Genomic DNA, 21,431 nt, shown 5'->3' with positions numbered 1-21,431 from the left:
TAAAAATCAGCCGGGCGCAGTGGCTCACGCCTATAATCTCAGCACTTTGGGAGGCTGAGGCGGGTGGATCACTTGAGGTCAGGAGTTCAAGACCAGCCTGGTTAACATGGTGAAACCCCATCTCTACTAAAAATACAAAAATTAGCTGGGCGTTAAATTAGCCGGGCATGGTGGCACACGCCTGTAATCCCAGCTACTTGGGAGATGGAGGCACAAGTCCCTGAGTAGCTGGGACTACAGGCTCCGGCCACCATGCCTGGCTAATTTTTTGTACTTTTAGTAGAGACAGGGTTTCACCACGTTAGGATGGTCTCGATCTACCCTGACCTTGTGATTCGGTCTCCCAAAGTGCTGGGATTACAGGCGTGAGCCACCGCACCTGGCCAATGCCATTGACTTGTATGTACACTTCCAAGTGGTTAAAATGATAAGTATCAGGGTGTTTATATCTAAAACCCTCCCCAACATCATCTTCTCTACGTCTCCGATTAATTCAGCGACTGTGGTTGAATGCCTGCCACCTTTCAAATATTAGGTCAGGCACTCAGTATCGGCAGTTTTATCCATTATAAATGCTTTAAGCTGCATAGAATTTTAAACGTGAATAACAGTGGTTATAAATCTTTAATACAAAAGCTGGCTTTAAAATTATTGGTAAAATAAGGTTAGAAATCTTGAGAATTGTTAGCATTTCTGTTTGCATTTATTGAACAAGTGGTTTTGTGCTTATCCCTGTAGAATACTATGAGATTTGCCATAAGGGTTATAAAACTATAAACTCCGGCGGGCACGGTGGCTTACGCCTGTAATCCCAACACTTTGGGAGGCCGAGGCGGGCGGATCACCTGAGGTTGGCAGTTCGAGACCAGCCTGACCAACATGGAGAAATCCCATCTCTACCAAAAATGCAAAATTAGCCGAGGGCGGTGGCGCACGCCTGTAATCCCAGCTATTCAGGAGGCGGAGGCAGGAGAATCGCTTGAACCCGGGAGGTGGAGGTTGCAGCGAGCCGAGATTGCGCCACTGCACTCCAGCCTGGGCAACACGAGTGCAACTCTGTCTAAAAAAAAAAAAAAAAAAAAATTGTTTTTTTGTAGAGTTGGTTTTCACTGTATTGCCCAGGCTGGTCTTGAACTCCTAGGCTCAAGCAATCCGCTGACCTCAGCCTCCCAAAGTGCTGGGATTGCAGGTGTGAGCTACTGCGCCTGGCACCACTGGGTCCTTTAGATACATGAAAAGATTCAAACCCAACAGTAAAGGTCAGTCAGTCACCCGATGGCAGAAACTGGGGTGCCTCTGGCATCTGGTCAGTTGAAGCCAAGGACACTGCTCAGCATTCTTCAGTGCACAGGACAGCCCCACCACGGCAGAGTATGATCCGGCTCGCGGTGACATATGTAGGTGTGATTGATGGTATTTAGAAAGAATATTATCACTTGTTTCCCGTAAGAGCGACTTAGAGCAAGAAAATGGTATTCTTTTTTTTTTTTTTTTTTTTTTTTTTTTTGAGACGGAGTCTCGCTCTGCCGCCCAGGCTGGAGTGCAGTGGCCGGATCTCAGCTCACTGCAAGCTCCGCCTCCCGGGTTGACGCCATTCTCCTGCCTCAGCCTCCCAAGCAGCTGGGACTACAGGCGCCCGCCACCCTCGCCCGGCTAGTTTTTTGTATTTTTTAGTAGAGACGGGGTTTCACCGTGTTAGCCAGGATGGTCTCGATCTCCTGACCTTGTGATCCTCCCGTCTCGGCCTCCCAAAGTGCTAGGATTACAGGCTTGAGCCACCGCGCCCGGCCGAAAATGGTATTCTTAAGGCCTTCTCCTATGAGGCTCCAAGCCAGTGTTGCCGTCGCAGAAGATGCTGGACTCGTTTTTTCCTTGAGAGAATTGTACTCAAGATGATGTACATGTCGCCCTGGGTGCCACTTGGGTGGTTTGGAGAAGTGCTCGGACACAACACGCCCTGATGAGTCAACAGCACACAGCTGGACCCGTCTTCTGGCTTGCAGTTCACGGGCTGTGTTTAACCCTCTGGTTCCTTCACAATCACGCTGGAAGATACGTTGCCTCTGAATCACGCCAGGCAGGTTCTCCCTGTGCGACTGTGTGCTGCAGGGCTGGAAATCAGGGTGGCACTCCGCTACAGCAGCAACCTGACCAGGAAGGCAAGAAGATGCTGCCATCTTTAGAGTTTGTCCTTTGACTTTACTCGATATGAATGAAGATGGAGCACTTCCCCACTGCACAACAGGAGAAGTCCAGAAAACTTTCTGGAGCTAGCGAGAGGGTGATGCAGCGGACAGCTATGGCTGATGACTGCCCTCACCTCTGACTCCCGCCTCCTCCCTGCTTTCTGAACGCACATCCATCACCAACCATAGGTTCCGGTTTGGGGTTTGTGGGCTGGAAAAAAAAAAAGGAAACCTGGCTTTCTACTAAAAAACACTTCCTTTGCCCATTTATCCAACTCAAACCCTTGGAGGGCCGCATAACATCATCCTCTGTCCCAGGCAACGAGGTGTTTCTGGAGCACTCCGGTGTATCAGGGACCTGGTCAGTTGCCATCGCTTATGTATGTGGGGCCAGGCCCTGTGCCACCGAAGAGGGGGATGTTGAAAACTTGTTACAGCTGGGAGCGGTGCCGCCTTGGTTCAAGCAGTTCTTCTGCCTCAGCCTCCCTAGTAGCTGGGATTACAGGAGTGCACCACCACGCCTGGCCAGCGTTGTGTACTTTGTATCACAATTTTAAAAAGGAAAGAGTGCCTGGGTGAGTCCTACGCACCTATTCAGAGAACTAGAGGCTTTGAGGTTATCCTCAGCCCACCCATCTCATGGGAGTGTTTTTCAAACTTGCTTTTCTCCCAGTGAGAAATCCGTCCCACACACTCTCTCTCCTGTCGGCGTGCTTCCCATTCCCCCTCCTGGTATTCACACGCTGGAGGGGTCCACTCCTCTTGGGCTGAGTCTGTAACTTGCCCCCAAGTGAGAGCATACAGCAAGCTCACGCACGTGGTTGTTGGTGTGATTCAGTTTCTCCCGGTTGTTAGAGTCTCCGTTCCTCCCTGGCTTCTCCATAGGGCCGCTCACCATGACAGCTGGCTCCACCACAGCCAGCCAGCGAGAGGGCAAGACAGAGGGCTGACCGGAGCGATGCTACCATCACAGAGGTCGGTTTTGTAGCCTAACCACAAGACTAACCAATTATCACCTCTGGCCTGTCCTACTGCTAGAAACCAGTCGCTACGCCAGGCGCGGTGGCTCACGCCTGTAATCCCAGCACTTTGGGAGGCCGAGGTGGATGAATCACGAGGTCAGGAGATCGAGACCATCCTGGTTAACACAATGAAACCCCATCTCTACTAAAAATATTTAAAAATTAGCCAGACATGGTGGCAGGCACCTTTAGTCCCAGCTACTCGGGAGCCTGAGGCAGGAGAATGGCGTGAACTCAGGAAGCAGAGCTTGCAGTGAGCGGGAGATCACACCACTGCACTCCAGCCTGGGCAACAGAGCAAGACTCTGCCTCAAAAAAAAAAAAAAGTCGCTACATCTCCCCCACAGTCAAAGGGAGGTGGTCTCACTGTGGGGTCCACTGGAAGTTGCCTGCCAGAGTCAGGTCATCCCAAATACACCCTCCAGCCGTTGGGTATGGCACCAGAAAGAAAACCATGGCCAGGTACAGTGGCTCATACCTGTCATCCCAACAATTTGGGAGGCCATGGCAGAAGGATCACTTGAGCTCGGGAGTTTGAGACCAGCCTGGGCAACATAGCAAGACCCCACCCCTACAAATAATTAGCCAAGTATGGTGGCGTGCACCTGTAGTGCCAGCTACTCAGGAGGCTGAGGCAGGAGAATCACAGGAGGTCGAGGCTGTAGTGAGCTGTGATGGCACTGCACTCCAGCCTTAGCAACAGAGTGAGACCTTGTCTCTAAAAAGCAAAAAGGGCTGGGTGCACTGGCTCACACCTGTAATTCCTGCACTTTGGGAGGCCAAGACGGGTGGATCACCTGAGGTCAGGAGTTCAAGACCAGGCCTGGCCAACATGGTGATGCCCTGTCTTTAATTAGCGAGGTGTGGTGGAAGACACCTGTAATCCCAGCTACTTGAGAGGCTGAGGCATGAGAATCGCTTGAACCCGGGAGGCAGAGGTTGCAGTGAGCTGAGATCATGCCATTGCACTCCAGCCTGGGCGACAGAGCGAGACTGGGTGGCTGTTCTGCATACTGTAGGATATTGAGCAGCATCCCTGGCCTCCCCAGTATCTCAGATATGAAAACATGTTTTGTATCTCAATTACTGAGCTTTTCAGTGTCTCCTTCGGTTCTGCACCTAAGCTGAGAGCCCCTTCATCTCACCCTGATCTCTACCCAGTTTCTAACAAGCCGTCTTGTAAGATGCCCGGACTTAAACGGTTACGGCCTGTGAAAGGGGTGAAGGGGGCTTTCATCTCTAAAAAGTCTGAACTCTGCATGGCCTGTTGCCCTGGTGATAAACTGATGCCTTGTTTTCTAAAAGGAATAAATCCCTGAGTTGCCTTTGTTCAGCTCATGGGCATTCACCCATGCACAGAGGAAAAAGTAAAACCTACGACTCAAGTACATTTTCTTTTTTTTTTTTTAGTGAGCACGTTTGAGAGTCTGCAGTTCGGACTACCCTGAGAATTGATAGGAAGGTGGGAGCCCCAGGCACTCCCAGGTCCTGTAGCAGCAGCTGGTGGGGTTCCCACTCCATGCCGTGCAGAGCCTGAACTCGGGATGACACCTGCACCTGCTCTCTGGCTGGGCTCCGGCACAGGAAGCCCTCAGCAACCCCCCGGCAGGGGCTGTGCACAGCCACACAGTGAACAGACAACAGCTCGTCGCACCACACCGTCACGGAGACAGCGGTTATTCTGAGCACCTCACCGCTGAAGAAACCAAGGCTCACAGAGGACCCTTGCATGCACAAGGTCCCACAGGTACCCAAGAATCCGAGTGCCACACAGCTTGCCCATGCTCTTTGCGGAGCACCTTGGAGCCCTCCCCCACAGGCACTGCAGGCTGGCCTGACATGGCCCACAGGTGCACGGAGCCTGTTCCTCCTCGGCCATTGCCAGGTTAGATTCCCAGGGGAAGCATCAGAGGGCCCCGCTCCCCTGCTGGCAGTGGAGCACATAAGACCAGTCAGACCCCAGGGCAGTGGTCACCTGCAGGCCAGTCCACTGCGGCCAGCACCGCCCCCTAGAAGCAGCTGGGGGCATGGGGGCCGGCAGTCCTGGGTCTCCCCGCTCAGGTGGTGCCAGCACCTCCCCCTAGAAGCAGCTGCGGGCATGGCAGTCAGCGGATGTCCGTCTCCCAGCTCAGGTGGTGCCAGGAAGCCGCGGGCATGGCAGACAGCGGCCCTCGGTCTTGCGGCTCCATCCTGGCTTTCAAATCTGCTCCAGAGGTTATCTGGGAAGGGGCTGTTCCCTCACAGAGGGAGCCTCTAAGCCCACCAGGCGGGCGCTTTCAGCCCAAAGCCTCCGGGCCACCTCCTCATCCTCAGCCTCGGGGGCCGGGGCCTTCTCTTTGAGTCCATCGAAATACTTTCCGGAAACATCCGCCAGTTCCTCTGCCACGGCCAGGTATGTGGTGGGCTGGGCGGCCAGCTGGGGGCTCTTGACCAGCAGCCAGAAGATGGGCCCTGGAATCAGACACACAGGGCATTCAGTCCACACACGCTCAGAGAGAAGTGAGGACGCCCCACTCCCCCGTCAGGGAGCTCCAGAACCCTCCTCCAGCCCGTTCCCCTTGGCTGCCTCCATCTGCAGTTCCCTTCCCTGGCACTGCCCAGGCTAATCCCTCCAGACCAGGGATCAGACCAGAAGCTGCCTCCCCCAAGGAGCCCTCCTGGCTTTGTCCGGGAGAATGGAAGCTCTCCTCCTCTTGGTTAGCCCCAGTCCTCACCCTACCCCATTTCTCCTTAAATAACTTATACTTATTAAATGCACCTAGCACCAGTCTCAGGTTAAGAATTTTTTTTTTGGCCAGGCGAGGTGGCTCAGGCCTGTAATCCCAGCACATTGGGAGGCTGAGGCGGGCGGATCGCCTGGTGTCAGGAGTTCCAGACCAGCCTGGCCAACATGATGAAACCCCATTTCTAATAAAATACAAAATTAGCTGAGTGTGGTGGCGGGTGCCTGTAATCCCAGCTGCTTGGGAGGCTGAGACAGGAGAATCCCTCGAACCTGGGAGGCAAAGGTTGGAGTGAGCCGAGATTGTGCCATTGCACTCCAGCCTGGGTGACGAGCAAAATTCCGTCTCAAAATATATTTATCTATATATTTATTTATTTATTTATTTTGGAGACCTGGTGTCTCACTCTGTCACACAGGCTGGAGTGCAGTGGCGCGATCTTAGCTCACTGTAACCTCTGCCTCCCAGGTTCAAGCAATTCTGCCTCAGCCTCCCGAATAACTGGGACTTCAGGCACCCGCCACCACGCCCAGCTAATTTTTTTTTGAGACAGAGTTTCACTCTTGTTGCCTAGGCTGGAGTGCAATGGCACGNGAGGCGGGCGGATCGCCTGGTGTCAGGAGTTCCAGACCAGCCTGGCCAACATGATGAAACCCCATTTCTAATAAAAATACAAAAATTAGCTGAGTGTGGTGGCGGGTGCCTGTAATCCCAGCTGCTTGGGAGGCTGAGACAGGAGAATCCCTCGAACCTGGGAGGCAAAGGTTGGAGTGAGCCGAGATTGTGCCATTGCACTCCAGCCTGGGTGACGAGCAAAATTCCGTCTCAAAATATATTTATCTATATATTTATTTATTTATTTATTTTTGGAGACCTGGTGTCTCACTCTGTCACACAGGCTGGAGTGCAGTGGCGCGATCTTAGCTCACTGTAACCTCTGCCTCCCAGGTTCAAGCAATTCTGTCTCAGCCTCCCGAATAACTGGGACTTCAGGCACCCGCCACCACGCCCAGCTAATTTTTTTTTGAGACAGAGTTTCACTCTTGTTGCCTAGGCTGGAGTGCAATGGCACGATCTCAGCTCACCACAACCTCCGCCTCCCGGGTTCAAGCGATTCTCCTGCCTCAGCCTCCCGAGTAGCTGGGATTACAGGCATGTGCCACCACACCCAGCTAATTTTGTATTTTAGTAGAGACAGGGTTTCTCCACGTTGGTCAGGCTGGTCTCAAACTCCCAACCTCAGGTGATCCGCCCGCCTCAGCCTCCCAAAGTGCTGGGATTAGAGGTGTGAGCCATGGCGCCCAGCCTTAATTTTTGTATTTTTAATAGAGATGGGGTTTCACCATGGTGGCCAGGCTGGTCTCGAACTCCTGACCTGAGGTAATCCACCTGCCCCAGCCTCCCAAAGTGCTGGGATGACAGGCATGGCTATTAGCCTGGCCAAGTTAAGATTCCTGATGCCAACCACTTCACCCACTCCATGTTTTTCAGGATTATAAACACTAGTTATAAAGCTTGAACTGGCTGGGGGTGGTGGCTCACACCTGTAATCTCAGCACTTTGGGAGGCTGAAGCAGGTGGATCACCTGAGGTCAGGAGTTCGAGACCAGCCTGACCAATATGGTGAAACCCCACGTCTACTAAAAATACCAAAATTAGCTGGGCGTGGTGGTGTGCACCTGTAATCCCAGCTACTTGGAGACAGGAGAATCGCTTGAACCTAGGAGGTGGAAGCTGCAGTGAGAACATCGTGCCATTATAGTCAAGCCTGGGTGACAGAGCAAGACTTCATCTCAAAAATAAATAAATAAAGCTCCAACTGTTTATTCCGCCTGTTCTCTGGGCGGGGCACTGTGCTGGCCCTTTTAAGGAAGGTCTTGTCTAACCCAGTGCCTGTGAGGTGAGTCCTGGTATGGCCTCCACTCTGCAGATGAAGAAACAGGCTCAGAGGGTAACGGCACTTCCCCAGGAGGCACGGCTGGTTTGGGGTGAAGCTGGAGTTACCCTGAGCACAGCCTGACTCCAGGAGTCAGCTCCATGGCCTCTTCCTCTGAGACACGGTTTTCTCATCGGCCAGTGGGGCTCTGCCTGCTTCTTGAGGCTGTTAGAGGTTGGCAGGCCAGGTCGACAGAGGAAAAGGACCCGTCCTGTGCCTCAGAAGACACAGGCGAGGAGCAGGCATGAGGCCCCAGGGACCGTCTCTGAGGGAGGGTCCTGGGCTCTGGGCTGAGAAAGCAGGGGTGGAGGGCTCAGCGTGGAGACCCCAGGCTGGGAGGGGACTCACCGAGCGTGGTGCTGGAGAAGGTGGAGCCATGGATGCCCGTGTGTCTGCCCAGCTCTGTCCTGGCCACGCCAGGGTGCAGGGCGTTGACAGTCACACCAGAGCCTGGGGAAGAAACAGAAGACTGAGGGAGAGGTTCAGCCTCACCTGGAAGGCTGTGGCAGCCCACACCCAGCTGCGCGGCTTCCGGGCGCTTCCTACACTCAAACCCCATCGTCCCTCTTCTCTGAAATCTTAGTGAAGTCATCTTATCTTGCAGGGCGGCTCTGCCACATGGCTGCTGGGAGCCAAGCTTTCCTGGAGGGCTTGATAAACCCAGAACACTGAGCTCACCCCGGGAGTCCAAATCGGTGGGTGAGGGTGGGATCTAAGATACTGTAACTCTGACCAGCTCCCACTGGGGCTGGCACTGCTGGTCCACAGACCATCTTTCAGAAGCAAAGGCCCGGCACAGATTCCTCAACCGCAGCACTGTGGACGCTGTGGATCGGGAGGAGTGAGGGGCCGTCCTGTGTGCTGTAGGACATTGAGCAACATCCGGGCCTTTACCCTCCAGATGCCCAGAGCAATCTCTCCCCCACCCAGCTGTGACCACTGTTGTTTCCAGGCATTGACAACTGTGGGCCACAACTGCCCCTGGTTGAGACTCACTGGCTGGAGCCAAAAGGCTGAGCTGCCTGCCCAACAGCAGCAGGGAAGGACACCTGATCCAGGCAGACTAGACCACCTGGGATGAACAGACAATCATCAGAAGAATGATCGATTAGTGATGTCTGCTTCAGGCACCAGAAGGGGGCAGGGTGGTCCCTGTGCTCTACTTTCACGGATTCTGTTGTGGAGCCACAGCTTGGCCCCCCATCAGCCTAGAAGGGCTGCTCTAGGCTCAGAGTAAAGCAAGAGGGAGGCCGAGCCTAGCGCCCCGCACCTTGCAGCCGCCGGCTCAGCTCCTTGGTGAAGAGGACGATGGCCAGCTTGCTCTGGCAGTAGGCAGCTTTGGTGTTATACTTCCTCGTCTGCCAGTTCAAGTCATCAAAGTCTATGTGCCCAGCAACATGGGCCAAGGACGAGAGGTTGATGATCCGTGAAGGGGCTGAGGCTTTCAGCTTGTCCAGCAGCAAGTTCGTCAAGAGAAAGTGACCTGGATTAAGGATGACAAAAAGGTCACTTTTGGCTCACGCCTAAAATCCCAGCACTTTGGGAGGACGACAGGGGAGGATCGCTTGAGCCCACGGGGCAGCCCCCTGCCCAGGCCTCACCCAGGTGGTTAACGCCAAACTGCATCTCGAAGCCGTCCTCGGTGGTCCAGTGGGGGCACCGCATCACGCCCGCGTTGTTGATTAGAATGTCCACTCGCTCCTCCTCTGGAACAGAGGGGTGGGGAAGGAGACATCAGGGTGAGGACAGGCCCCCGCCTGAGGCAGCAGTAGAAACAAACGTTCCTGTGCTCCCGGAACCCGTGAACATGGCCTGTGCCGGAAACAGGGTCTGTGCTGAAGTGGCCACGTCAGGAAGAGGTCATTAGGGTGAGCCCTAATCCAGTGACTGGTGTCCTTATAGGAAGGGAAAACAGAGACAGAGACACACGGGGAGAAGGCCACGCGTGGACGGAAGCGGAGACCGGAGAGGCGCAGCTCCAAGATGAGTGTGGGCGCCCCCGCTGGAAGTGGAAGAGACTGGGAGGATTACCGCCCGTCTCACAGGATCACAGCCACAGGGACACCGTGATTCAGACTGCCGGCTTCCGGACCTGTGAGGGAAAGCGCGTCTGAGGGTGTAAGCCACTGGGTTTGAGGTACCTCGTTACAGCAGGCCCAGGACACTCACACCCCCTCCATCTAAGTCTTAGGACTCTTGCCTGCAGGAGCCCCAAGGCCAAACGGGGTTACCGGTGCGAGCCCCGGCACTGCAGGTTTGCAAGTGCGGTTTCATTCCCAAGCCTGCCACCTCACTCGCACAAACAGGGCACACAGATGGAGACTGCAGCCTCAGTTTCCTCAGCTGTAAAATGCGCTGAACCACAGGGCCTTCCTCCCTATATCGCTCGGCTCGGGTTCCATAACAAAGTGCGACAGACAGGTGGTTTAAAACCTCACAGACCTGGCCAGGTGCAGTGGCTCACGTCTGTAATCCCAGCACTTTGGGAGGCCGAGGTGAGCGGATCACCTGAGGTCAGGAGTTTGAGACCAGCCTGACCAACATGGAGAAACTGCGTCTCTACTAAAAATACAAAATTAGCCGGGCGTGGTGGCGGGCACCTGTAGTGCCAGCTACTCAGGAGGCTGAGGCAGCAGAATCGCTTGAAACCGGGAGGCAGAGGCTGCAGTGAGCAGAGATCGCACCACTACACTGCAGCCTGGGCAACAAGAGCGAGACTCCATCTCAAAAAAAAAAAAAAAAAAAAAAATCACAGTCACAGAGGCTGGAAGTCCCAGATCAAGGTGTGGGCAGGGCTGGTTCCCTATGAGGGCCCTCAGGGAGAATCTGTTCTGGCCTCTCTCCTTGGCTCACAGGTGACCGTCTCCTCTCTCCCTTCTCCCTTCCTCTTCCCTTTGGAGCTGTCTCTCTAGCTGTCTTTTTTTTTTTTTCTTTTTTAAATTTTATGTGCATATATATACTTTTTTTCAGACATGGTCTCACTATGTTGCCCAGGCTGGTCTCAAACTTTTGGCCTCAAGCAATTCTCCTGCCTTGGCCTCCCAAAGTGCTGCGATTTCACTGCGGCCTATTTTTTTTTTGGAGGTGGAGTTTCATTCTTGTCGCCCAAGCTAGAGTGCAATGGCGCGATCTCAGCTCACCGCAACTTCCACCTCCCGGGTTCAAACAATTCTCCTGTCTCAGCCTCCCAAGTAGCTAGACTACAGGCATCTGCCACCACACCCGGCTAATTTTTTGTATCTTTAGTAGAGACGGGGTTTCACCATGTTGGCCAGGCTAGTCTCAAACTCCCGACCTTGTGATCCACCTGCCTCGGCCTCCCAAAGTGCTGGGATTGCAGGCGTGAGCCGCCGCACTCGGTCTATTTTTTATATTTCTTTGAGACAGGGTCTTTCTCTGACACCCACGCTGGAGTACAGTGGCGTAATCACTGCTCACTGCAGCCTCAACCTCCCAGGATCAAGCAATCTTCTTGCCTCAGCCTCACAAGTAGTTGGGGCCACAGGCACACGGCACCGTGCCCGGCTGGCACGCCTGTTTCTGTGTGGAAATTTCCCCTTTTAATAAGGACACCAGTCACTGGATTAGGGCCCACCCTAATGACCTCATTTTAACTTGAGGACCTCTGTAAACACCCACCTCTAAATGAAGTCACATGCTGAGGGACAGGGGGTCAGGATCCCAACCTATCTTTGAGGGTGGGGCACACGACGGAATTCATAATGCTCCCGAAGCGGTTTTCTTTTTTTGTTTTTTTGTTTTTTTTTTTTTTGAGATGGAGTCTCCCCCTGTCGCCCAGGCTAGAGTGCAGTGGGCAATCTCGGCTCACTGCAAATTCTGCCTCCCGGGTTCACGCCACTCTCCCGCCTCAGCCTCCCGAGTAGCTGGGACTACAGGCACCCACCACCATGACCAGCTAGTTTTTTTGTATTTTTAGTAGAGACGGGGTTTCACCGTGTTAGCCAGGATGGTCTCGATCTCCTGACCTCATGATCCGCCCGCCTTGGCCTCCCAAAGTGCTGGGATTACAGGCGTGAGCTGCCACGCCCGGCCTCCGAAGTGGCTTTCAGCGGGGATCATGAATTAGGTGTCTAGTGCGTAACACACCGAGACACCGTCTCATTTTCTGTGTGAGAAGGAGGGGTTGGGGTTGCAGCACACCCGTCATGAATACGAGCTCCGGAGGAGGACAGACGAGTTCAAACCCTGGCTCCACCCAGACCAGCTGCCTAACCCTGGCCAAGTCACATCGCTTCTCTGTGACGCAGTTTACTCCTCATAAAAAATAAATAACATCACCTGCCTGGTACAACTGTATAGTTACTCATTCGGTAAGTATTTTCTAAGCATCTATTACTGGGCACTGGAAATACAGAGTGTACAGCACAGCCGAGGCCCCGTCCGCGTAGACAGCACATTCCAGTGGGGCTGAGAGCCGCTTCCACTCGTGAGAGAATCTACCCGGAACAGAGCTGTGTGGAAGCTGACAGCAGGCCCCTCTCAGGAGCTGACACAAAAGCTGGGACCAGGAAAATGAGGCGGGGCGCACGTGCAGAGACCCAGGGAAGGGGAATGCAGGCAGCAGGCACAGCGTGGGTGAGGAGGCCCCAAGGCGGGAGCAGGGAAGACTCCACTCACAGCTGGGCACCCAGGAGTGCCGCCGGCTTCTGTTGTTGTGGTTTGTTTTATTCTTTTTTTTTGAGATGAAGTCTCACTCTGCCACCCAGGCTGCAGTGCCGTGGTGTGATCTAGGCTCACTGCAACCTCTACAGCCTGGGTTCAAGTGATTCTCCTGCCTCAGCCTCCCGAGTACTGGGATTACAGGTGCCTGCCACCATGCCTGGCTAATTTTTGCATTTTTAGTAGAGATGGGGTTTCACCATCTTAGTCAGGCTGGTCTTGAATTCTTAACCTTGTGATCCACCCACCTCCGCCTCCCAAAGTGCTGGGATTACAGGTGTGAGCCACCACACCCAGCCTGTTTCTTTTTTTCTTTTTATGAGAGGGAATCTCACTCAGTGGCCCAGGCTGGAGTGCAGTGGCACGATCTCCACTCACTGCAACCTCCACTGCCAGGGCTCAAACGATCCTCCCACCTCAGCCTTCCACACAGCTGAAACCACAGGCACCCGACACCACAAGCAACCACTTTTAAAATTTTTTGTAGAGATGGGGTTTGGCTGTGTTGCCCAGGCTGATCTCAAACTTCTGAGCTCAAGCAATCCACCCACCTTGGCCTCCCAAAGTGCTGGGATTACAGGCATGGGCCACAGTGCCTGGCCTGTTGTTTTGTTTATGTGGGAACTGCCTCAACCTTTTTTTTTTGGACACAGGGTCTCACCCCGAGTGCAGTGGTACAATCAAAGCTCACTGCAGGCCGGGCGTGGTGGCTCATGTCTGTAATCCCAGCACTTTGGGAGGGCGAGGCGGGCGGATCACCTGAGGTCAGGAGTTCGAGACCAGCCTGACCAACATGAAGAAACGCCGTCTCTATTAAAAATACAGAATTAGCCAGGCATGGTGGCGCATGCCTGTAATCCCAGCTACTTGGAAGGCTGAGGCAGGAGAATCACTTGAACCCAGGAGGCGGAGGTTGTAGTGAGCCGAGTTCATGCCATTGCACCAGCCTGGGCAACAAGAGCAAAACTCCGTCACAAAAAAAAGCTCACTGTAGCCTCAACCTCCCAGGCTCAAGCAATCTTCCCACCTCAGCCTCCCAAGTAGTTGGGACTACAGGTGCACACCATCACACCTGCCTAATTGTTTTTGTGCCCCCGAGTAGCTGGATTACAGGTGTGCACCACCATGCCTGGCCACTTTTTGTATTTTTAGTAGAGATGGGGGTCTCCCCATGTTTACCAGGCTGGACTCGAACTCCTGACCTCAAGTGACCTGCCCCCCGCCCCCCACTTTGGCTTCCCAAAGTGCTGGGATTACAGGTGCGAGCCACCTCGCCCAGCTGGGAATCTCATGCCGTGGGCATTTATAAAATAACGACTGTTGCCAGGCATGGTGGCTCATGCCTGTAATCCTAGCACTTTGGGGGCCGGGCGCGGTGGCTCAAGCCTGTGATCCCAGCACTTTGGGAGGCCGAGATGGGCGGATCACGAGGTCAGGAGATCGAGACCATCCTGGCTAATACGCTGAAACCCCGTCTCTACTTAAAAATACAAAAACACTAGCCGGGTGACGAGGCGGGCGCCTGTAGTCCCAGCTACTCGGGAGGCTGAGGCAGGAGGATGGCGTAAACCCGGGAGGCGGAGCTTGCAGTGAGCTGAGATCGCGCCACTGCACTCCAGCCTGGGCGACAGACACAGACTCCGTCTCAGTAAAAAAAAGACTGTCACTTGCTGAGGCGTTCCACACACCAGACACTGGGTGGAGGCATTTATGGAGAACAGGACAGAGATCCTGTGATGTGATGTGCTGATGTCTGTGTTTCAGTTGGGGGACGTGAGTGAGCTCAGACGGGTTGGCCTGAGATCACTCAGTCAGGGGCACGTGGAGTGAGAGTTGGCAGACAGGACTGACCATGCCGCTTCTCACCCTCAGGGACTATGTCACCGGTGGGGCTTGTCCCAGCAAGGCCATCATCCCTGGGAAGACGGTCATCGTGACGGGCGCCAACACAGGCATCGGGAAGCAGACCGCCTTGGAACTGGCCAAGAGAGGTAAAATCTCCCCTGCTTTGGCTCTCAGAGAGATATTTGCACATCCATGCTCATTGCAGCATTATTCACAGTCCGAAAGTGGAAGCAAGCCAGGCACCCATCCACAGATGAACAGAAAAACAGAATGTGGCCTCTGTAGACAGTGGTATATGATTCAGCCTTAAAAACAAAGGGCATTCTGGCTGGGCGTGGTGGCTCACGCCTGCAATCTCAGCACTTTGGGAGGCTAAGGCGGATGGATCAGCAGGTCAGGAGTTCGAGACCAGCCTAACCAACATGGTGAAACCCCATCTCTACTAAAAATACAAAAATTAGCCAGGCATTGTAGTGGGTGGCTGTAATCCCAAGCTACCCGAGAGGCCTGAGGCAGGAGAATCACTTGAACCCGGGAGGCAGAGGTTACAGTGAGCCGAGATCGCACCACTGCACTGCAGCCTGGGCAGCAGAGCGGGACTCCATCTTCAAAACAAAGCAAAACAAAACAAAACAAAAAGTAAGGTCATTGAAACAGATCAAACCTTGAGGACATTCTACGAAGTGAAATCAGTCAGTCGACAGAAGAGCAAATACTGTATGATTCCACTTAGAGGAGCTACCTAGAGTTAAATTCATAGAGAAGTTTGAATGGTGGCTTGCCAGGGCTTGGGAGGGGAGGGGAGAATGGGGAGTTAATTGTTTAATGGGCACAGAAGTTTAGCTTGGGAAGACGAAACAGTTTGAGAAATAGGTGGTTGTAATGGTTGCACAACATTAGAAATTATTATTACTGCTTTTTTTTGAGAGGGAGTTTTGCTCTTGTCGCCCAGGCTGGAGTACAGTGGTGTGACCTCAGCTCACTGCAACCTCCACCTCCTGGGTTCAAGTGATTCTCCTGCCTCAGCCTCCCGAGTGGCTGGGACTACAGGCGTGTGGCACCACAACCAGCTAATTTTGTATTTTTATTAGAGACGGGGTTTCTCCATGTTGGCCTTGTCTTGAACTCCTGACCTCAAGTGATCCACCCGCCTTGGCCTCCCAAAGTGCTGGGATTACAGGCGTGAGCCACCGCGCCCGGCCAGGCGTGGATTATTATTCTAAATCTTTTTCCATCCTGGGTTTTCAGGAGGCAACATCATCCTGGCCTGCCGAGACATGGAGAAGTGTGAGGCGGCGGCAAAGGACATCCGCGGGCAGACTCTCAATCACCACGTCAATGCCCGGCACCTGGACTTGGCTTCCCTCAAGTCCATCCGAGAGTTTGCAGCAAAGATCATTGAAGGTAGGAGGAGAACGCTGGCCGTGTGGGATGAGGACTGGGAGAGGCGGCTCCCAGGGCCAGGCTCTGAGGAGTGAATGAAGCAAGCAAACTTTAGAGCAGAGTTTTGGCAAACCATGGGCTAGGGGCCAAATCCAGTTGCTGCCTTTTTTTGTACAGCCTGCAAGCAATGACTTTATTTATTCATTTATTTATTATTGTTATTTTTTTGAGACAGAGTCTCACTCTGTCGGCCAGGCTGGAGTGCAACGGCACGATCTCGGCTCACTGTAACCTCTGCCTCCTGGCTTCAAGCACGGAGCCTCCTGAGTAGCTGGGATTAAGGTGCCCGTGACCACACCCTGCTAATTTTTTATTTTTAGTAGATACGGGGTTTCACCACGTTAGCCACGCTGGTCTCGAACTCCTGACCTCAGGTGATCCACCTGCCTCAGCCTCCCAAAGTGCTGGGATTACAGGCGTGAGCCACTGTGCCCGGCCTGAATGATTAGTTTGTTTGAGACAGGGTCTGTCTCTGTCACCCAGGCTAGAGTGCAGTGGCGCAAACACAGCTCCCTGCAGCCTTGACCTCCTGGGCTCAAGTGATCCTCCTGCCTCAGACTCCTGAGTAGCTGGGGCTATGGAAGCACACCACCGCATCTGGCTAATTTTTTCTTTTTTTTTTTGAGACAGGGTCTTGCTCTGTCACCCAGGCTAGAGTGCAGTGGTGCAATCATGGCTCATTGCAGTCTCAGTCTGCTGGGCTCAAGTGATCCTCCCACTTCCAAGTAGCTGGGAGTATAGGCTTATGCCACCACACAGAGTAATTATTATATATATATATATATATATATATATAATAATTACTCTGTGTGGTGGCATAAGCCTATACTCCCAGCTACTTGGAAGTGGGAGGATCACTTGAGCCCAGCAGACTGAGACTGCAATGAGCCATGATTGCACCACTGCACTCTAGCCTGGGTGACAGAGCAAGACCCTGTCTCAAAAAAAAAAAGAAAAAATTAGCCAGATGCGGTGGTGTGCTTCCATAGCCCCAGCTACTCAGGAGTCTGAGGCAGGAGGATCACTTGAGCCCAGGAGGTCAAGGCTGCAGGGAGCTGTGTTTGCGCCACTGCACTCTAGCCTGGGTGACAGAGACAGACCCTGTCTCAAACAAACTAATCATTCAGGCCGGGCACAGTGGCTCACGCCTGTAATCCCAGCACTTTGGGAGGCTGAGGCAGGTGGATCACCTGAGGTCAGGAGTTCGAGACCAGCGTGGCTAACGTGGTGAAACCCCGTATCTACTAAAATAAAAAATTAGCAGGGTGTGGTCACGGGCACCTTAATCCCAGCTACTCAGGAGGCTCCGTGCTTGAAGCCAGGAGGCAGAGGTTACAGTGAGCCGAGATCGTGCCGTTGCACTCCAGCCTGGCCGACAGAGTGAGACTCTGTCTCAAAAAAATAACAATAATAAATAAATGAATAAATAAAGTCATTGCTTGCAGGCTGTACAAAAAAAGGCAGCAACTGGATTTGGCCCCTAGCCCATGGTTTGCCAAAACTCTGCTCTAAAGTTTGCTTGCTTCATTCACTCCTCAGAGCCTGGCCCTGGGAGCCGCCTCTCCCAGTCCTCATCCCACACGGCCAGCGTTCTCCTCCTACCTTCAATGATCTTTGCTGCAAACTCTCGGATGGACTTGAGGGAAGCCAAGTCCAGGTGCCGGGCATTGACGTGGTGATTGAGAGTCTGCCCGCGGATGTCCTTTGCCGCCGCCTCACACTTCTCCATGTCTCGGCAGGCCAGGATGATGTTGCCTCCTGAAAACCCAGGATGGAAAAGATTTAGAATAATAATCCACGCCTGGCCGGGCGCGGTGGCTCACGCCTGTAATCCCAGCACTTTGGGAGGCCAAGGCGGGTGGATCACTTGAGGTCAGGAGTTCAAGACAAGGCCAACATGGAGAAACCCCGTCTCTAATAAAATACAAAATTAGCTGGTTGTGGTGCCACACGCCTGTAGTCCCAGCCACTCGGGAGGCTGAGGCAGGAGAATCACTTGAACCCAGGAGGTGGAGGTTGCAGTGAGCTGAGGTCACACCACTGTACTCCAGCCTGGGCGACAAGAGCAAAACTCCCTCTCAAAAAAAAGCAGTAATAATAATTTCTAATGTTGTGCAACCATTACAACCACCTATTTCTCAAACTGTTTCGTCTTCCCAAGCTAAACTTCTGTGCCCATTAAACAATTAACTCCCCATTCTCCCCTCCCCTCCCAAGCCCTGGCAAGCCACCATTCAAACTTCTCTATGAATTTAACTCTAGGTAGCTCCTCTAAGTGGAATCATACAGTATTTGCTCTTCTGTCGACTGACTGATTTCACTTCGTAGAATGTCCTCAAGGTTTGATCTGTTTCAATGACCTTACTTTTGTTTTGTTTTGTTTTGCTTTGTTTTGAAGATGGAGTCCCGCTCTGCTGCCCAGGCTGCAGTGCAGTGGTGCGATCTCGGCTCACTGTAACCTCTGCCTCCCGGGTTCAAGTGATTCTCCTGCCTCAGGCCTCTCGGGTAGCTTGGGATTACAGCCACCCACTACAATGCCTGGCTAATTTTGTATTTTAGTAGAGATGGGGTTTCACCATGTTGGTTAGGCTGGTCTCGAACTCCTGACCTGCTGATCCATCCGCCTTAGCCTCCCAAAGTGCTGAGATTGCAGGCGTGAGCCACCACGCCCAGCCAGAATGCCCTTTGTTTTAAGGCTGAATCATATACCACTGTCTACAGAGGCCACATTCTGTTTTCTGTTCATCTGTGGATGGGTGCCTGGCTTGCTTCCACTTTCGGACTGTGAATAATGCTGCAATGAGCATGGATGTGCAAATATCTCTCTGAGAGCCAAAGCAGGGGAGATTTTACCTCTCTTGGCCAGTTCCAAGGCGGTCTGCTTCCCGATGCCTGTGTTGGCGCCCGTCACGATGACCGTCTTCCCAGGGATGATGGCCTTGCTGGGACAAGCCCCACCGGTGACATAGTCCCTGAGGGTGAGAAGCGGCATGGTCAGTCCTGTCTGCCAACTCTCACTCCACGTGCCCCTGACTGAGTGATCTCAGGCCAACCCGTCTGAGCTCACTCACGTCCCCAACTGAAACACAGACATCAGCACATCACATCACAGGATCTCTGTCCTGTTCTCCATAAATGCCTCCACCCAGTGTCTGGTGTGTGGAACGCCTCAGCAAGTGACAGTCTTTTTTTTACTGAGACGGAGTCTGTGTCTGTCGCCCAGGCTGGAGTGCAGTGGCGCGATCTCAGCTCACTGCAAGCTCCGCCTCCCGGGTTCACGCCATTCTCCTGCCTCAGCCTCCCGAGTAGCTGGGACTACAGGCGCCCGCCTCGTCACCCGGCTAGTTTTTTTGTATTTTTTAGTAGAGACGGGGTTTCAGCGTATTAGCCAGGATGGTCTCGATCTCCTGACCTCGTGATCCGCCCATCTCGGCCTCCCAAAGTGCTGGGATCACAGGCTTGAGCCACCGCGCCCGGCCCCCAAAGTGCTAGGATTACAGGCATGAGCCACCATGCCTGGCAACAGTCGTTATTTTATAAATGCCCACGGCATGAGATTCCCAGCTGGGCGAGGTGGCTCGCACCTGTAATCCCAGCACTTTGGGAAGCCAAAGTGGGGGGCGGGGGGCAGGTCACTTGAGGTCAGGAGTTCGAGTCCAGCCTGGTAAACATGGGGAGACCCCCATCTCTACTAAAAATACAAAAAGTGGCCAGGCATGGTGGTGCACACCTGTAATCCAGCTACTCGGGGGCACGAGAATTGCTGAGGCACAAAAATTGCTTGAACCTGGAAGTCGGGGATTGCTGGGATTACAGGCTTGAGCCACCGCGCCCGGCCTTTTTTATTTTTTTTTGAGGCAGAGTCTCACTCTGTAGCCCAGGCTGGAGTGCAGTGGCATGATCTCAGCTCACTGTAACCTCCGCCTCCCAGGTTCAAGCGATTCTCCTGCCTCAGCCTCCTGAGTGGCTGGGATTACAGGCACGTGCCACCATGCCCAGCTAATTTATTTTGTATTTTTAGTAGAGACCGAGATTTACCACGTTGGTCAGGCTGGTCTCAAACTCCTGACCTTGTAATCCACCTGCCTTGGCCTCCCAAAGTGCTGCAATTACAGGGGTGAGCCACCACACCTGACAACCTCTCTTATCTTGCATCTCTCCTCTGACTGAGCCTTCTGCTCCCTCTTATAAGGACCCTAGAAGACTACAAGGCAGGCCTGGCACAGTGCCTCACACATGTAATCCCAGCACTTTGGGGGGCAAAGACGGGAGGATCACTTGAGGTAAGGAGTTCAAGACCAGCCATGGCCAACACGCTGACACCCCATCTCTACTAAAAATACAAAAATTAGCAGGGTTTGGTGGTGCGCGCCTATAGACTCAGCTACTCAAGAGGCTGAGGTGGGAGGATCACGTGAGCCCAGGGAGGCTGAGGCTGCAGTGAGCTGTGACAGCATGACTGCACTCCAGCCTGGGGGACAGAGAGACCTTGTCTCAAAAAAAAAAAAAAAAAAAGACATGATAATCATAAGATCCTTCACTTGGCTGACCACAGTGGCTCATGCCTGTAGCCAGCACTTTGGGAGGCCGAGGTGGGCAGATCACCTGTGGTCAGGAGTTGGAGACCAGCCTGACCAACATGGAGAAATCGCATGGAAAATACAAAATTAGCCAGGCGCTGGGCACGGTGGCTCACGCCTGTAATCCCAGCACTTTGGCAGGCCAAGGCAGGCAGATCACGAGGTCAGGAGATGGAGACCATCCTGGCTAACACAGTGAAACTCCATCTCTACTAAAAATACAAAAAATTAGCCAGGCATGGTGGCGGGCGCCTGTAGTCCCAGTTACTTGGGAGGCTGAGGCAGGAGAATGGCGTGAACCCAGGAGGCAGAGTTTGCAGTGAGCCGAGATCGCGCCACTGCACTCCAGCCCGGGCGACCGAGCGAGACTCCGTCTCAAAAAAAAAATAAAAAGAAATTAGCCAGGCGTGGTGGCACATGCCTGTAATCCCAGCTACTCAGGAGGTTGAGGCCGGAGAACTGCTTGAACCCGGGAGGCGGAGTCTGTGGTGAGCCAAGGTCGCGCCATTGCGCTCTAGCCTGGGCAACAAGAGCAAAACTCCGTCTCAAAAAAAGGATCCTTCACTTAACACATCAGCAAGAACCTCTGACACCTGAGGTAAAGTACTCACACGTTCCGAGGATTAGGAAGTGGACCCCTCTGTGGAGCCATGACTCTGCCCACCACACCCATGTCCCACAGAGGCTAATGCTGGAAACAAGCCAGTGTCCAGCAACAGGAGGCTGAGCAGGTAAACAGCACTGCACCCACAGGAGGGAAGGGCACCATGCAATACAGTGTCCACCAGCCACCGAGGCTAATTTTTTTTTTTTTTTTGAGACGGAGTCTCGCTCTGTCTCCCAGGCTGGAGTGCAGTGGCCGGATCTCAGCTCACTGCAAGCTCCGCCTCCCAGGTTTACGCCATTCTCCTGCCTCAGCCTCCCCAGTAGCTGGGACTACAGGCGCCGCCACCTCACCCGGCTAGTTTTTTTTTTGTATTTTTTAGTAGAGACGGGGTTTCACCGTATTAGCCAGG

The 21,431-nt window shown here is 53.4% G+C and overlaps 2 protein-coding genes across 3 annotated transcripts in view; one reads left to right on the top strand and one right to left on the bottom strand.

Moving 5' to 3' along the window:
* Positions 1-4,594: 4,594 nt before the first annotated feature.
* RDH13 (retinol dehydrogenase 13) overlaps positions 4,595-21,431 on the bottom strand; it is a 26,873-nt gene continuing 10,036 nt past the window's right edge. For both annotated transcript variants that reach the window (XM_017892557.1, XM_017892558.1), the window contains exons 2-7: positions 18,689-18,807; positions 17,438-17,593; positions 9,469-9,573; positions 9,138-9,350; positions 8,216-8,317; positions 4,595-5,659 (exon numbers count right to left, since the gene is read on the bottom strand). In XM_017892557.1, coding sequence (XP_017748046.1) covers positions 5,424-5,659; positions 8,216-8,317; positions 9,138-9,350; positions 9,469-9,573; positions 17,438-17,564 — 783 coding nt within the window. In that variant the 5' untranslated portion in view covers positions 17,565-17,593; positions 18,689-18,807 and the 3' untranslated portion in view covers positions 4,595-5,423. The remainder of the gene's footprint in view (positions 5,660-8,215; positions 8,318-9,137; positions 9,351-9,468; positions 9,574-17,437; positions 17,594-18,688; positions 18,808-21,431) is intronic.
* LOC108542526 (retinol dehydrogenase 13-like) lies at positions 14,292-15,941 on the top strand. Its single transcript, XM_017892559.1, has 2 exons — positions 14,292-14,538; positions 15,641-15,941. Exons 1-2 carry the CDS (start codon positions 14,400-14,402, stop codon positions 15,868-15,870), a joined length of 369 nt encoding a protein of 122 aa, XP_017748048.1. The 5' UTR covers positions 14,292-14,399; the 3' UTR covers positions 15,871-15,941.

Source organism: Rhinopithecus bieti, unplaced genomic scaffold, assembly GCF_001698545.2.
Source record: "Rhinopithecus bieti isolate Rb0 unplaced genomic scaffold, ASM169854v2 scaffold_22436, whole genome shotgun sequence".
NCBI classification, from domain to species: domain Eukaryota; kingdom Metazoa; phylum Chordata; class Mammalia; order Primates; family Cercopithecidae; genus Rhinopithecus; species Rhinopithecus bieti.
This window is presented reverse-complemented; position numbering and strand designations above follow the sequence as displayed.

What these genes read in the sequence shown, in the direction of transcription:
- LOC108542526 (XM_017892559.1), top strand. Translation starts at nt 14,400, where the DNA reads ATGCCGCTTCTCACCCTCAGGGACTATGTCACCGGTGGGGCTTGTCCC. An exon ending in CTTGGAACTGGCCAAGAGAG is followed by an intron (nt 14,539 to 15,640) that starts GTAAAATCTCCC and finishes CTGGGTTTTCAG; the next exon opens with GAGGCAACATCATCCTGGCC.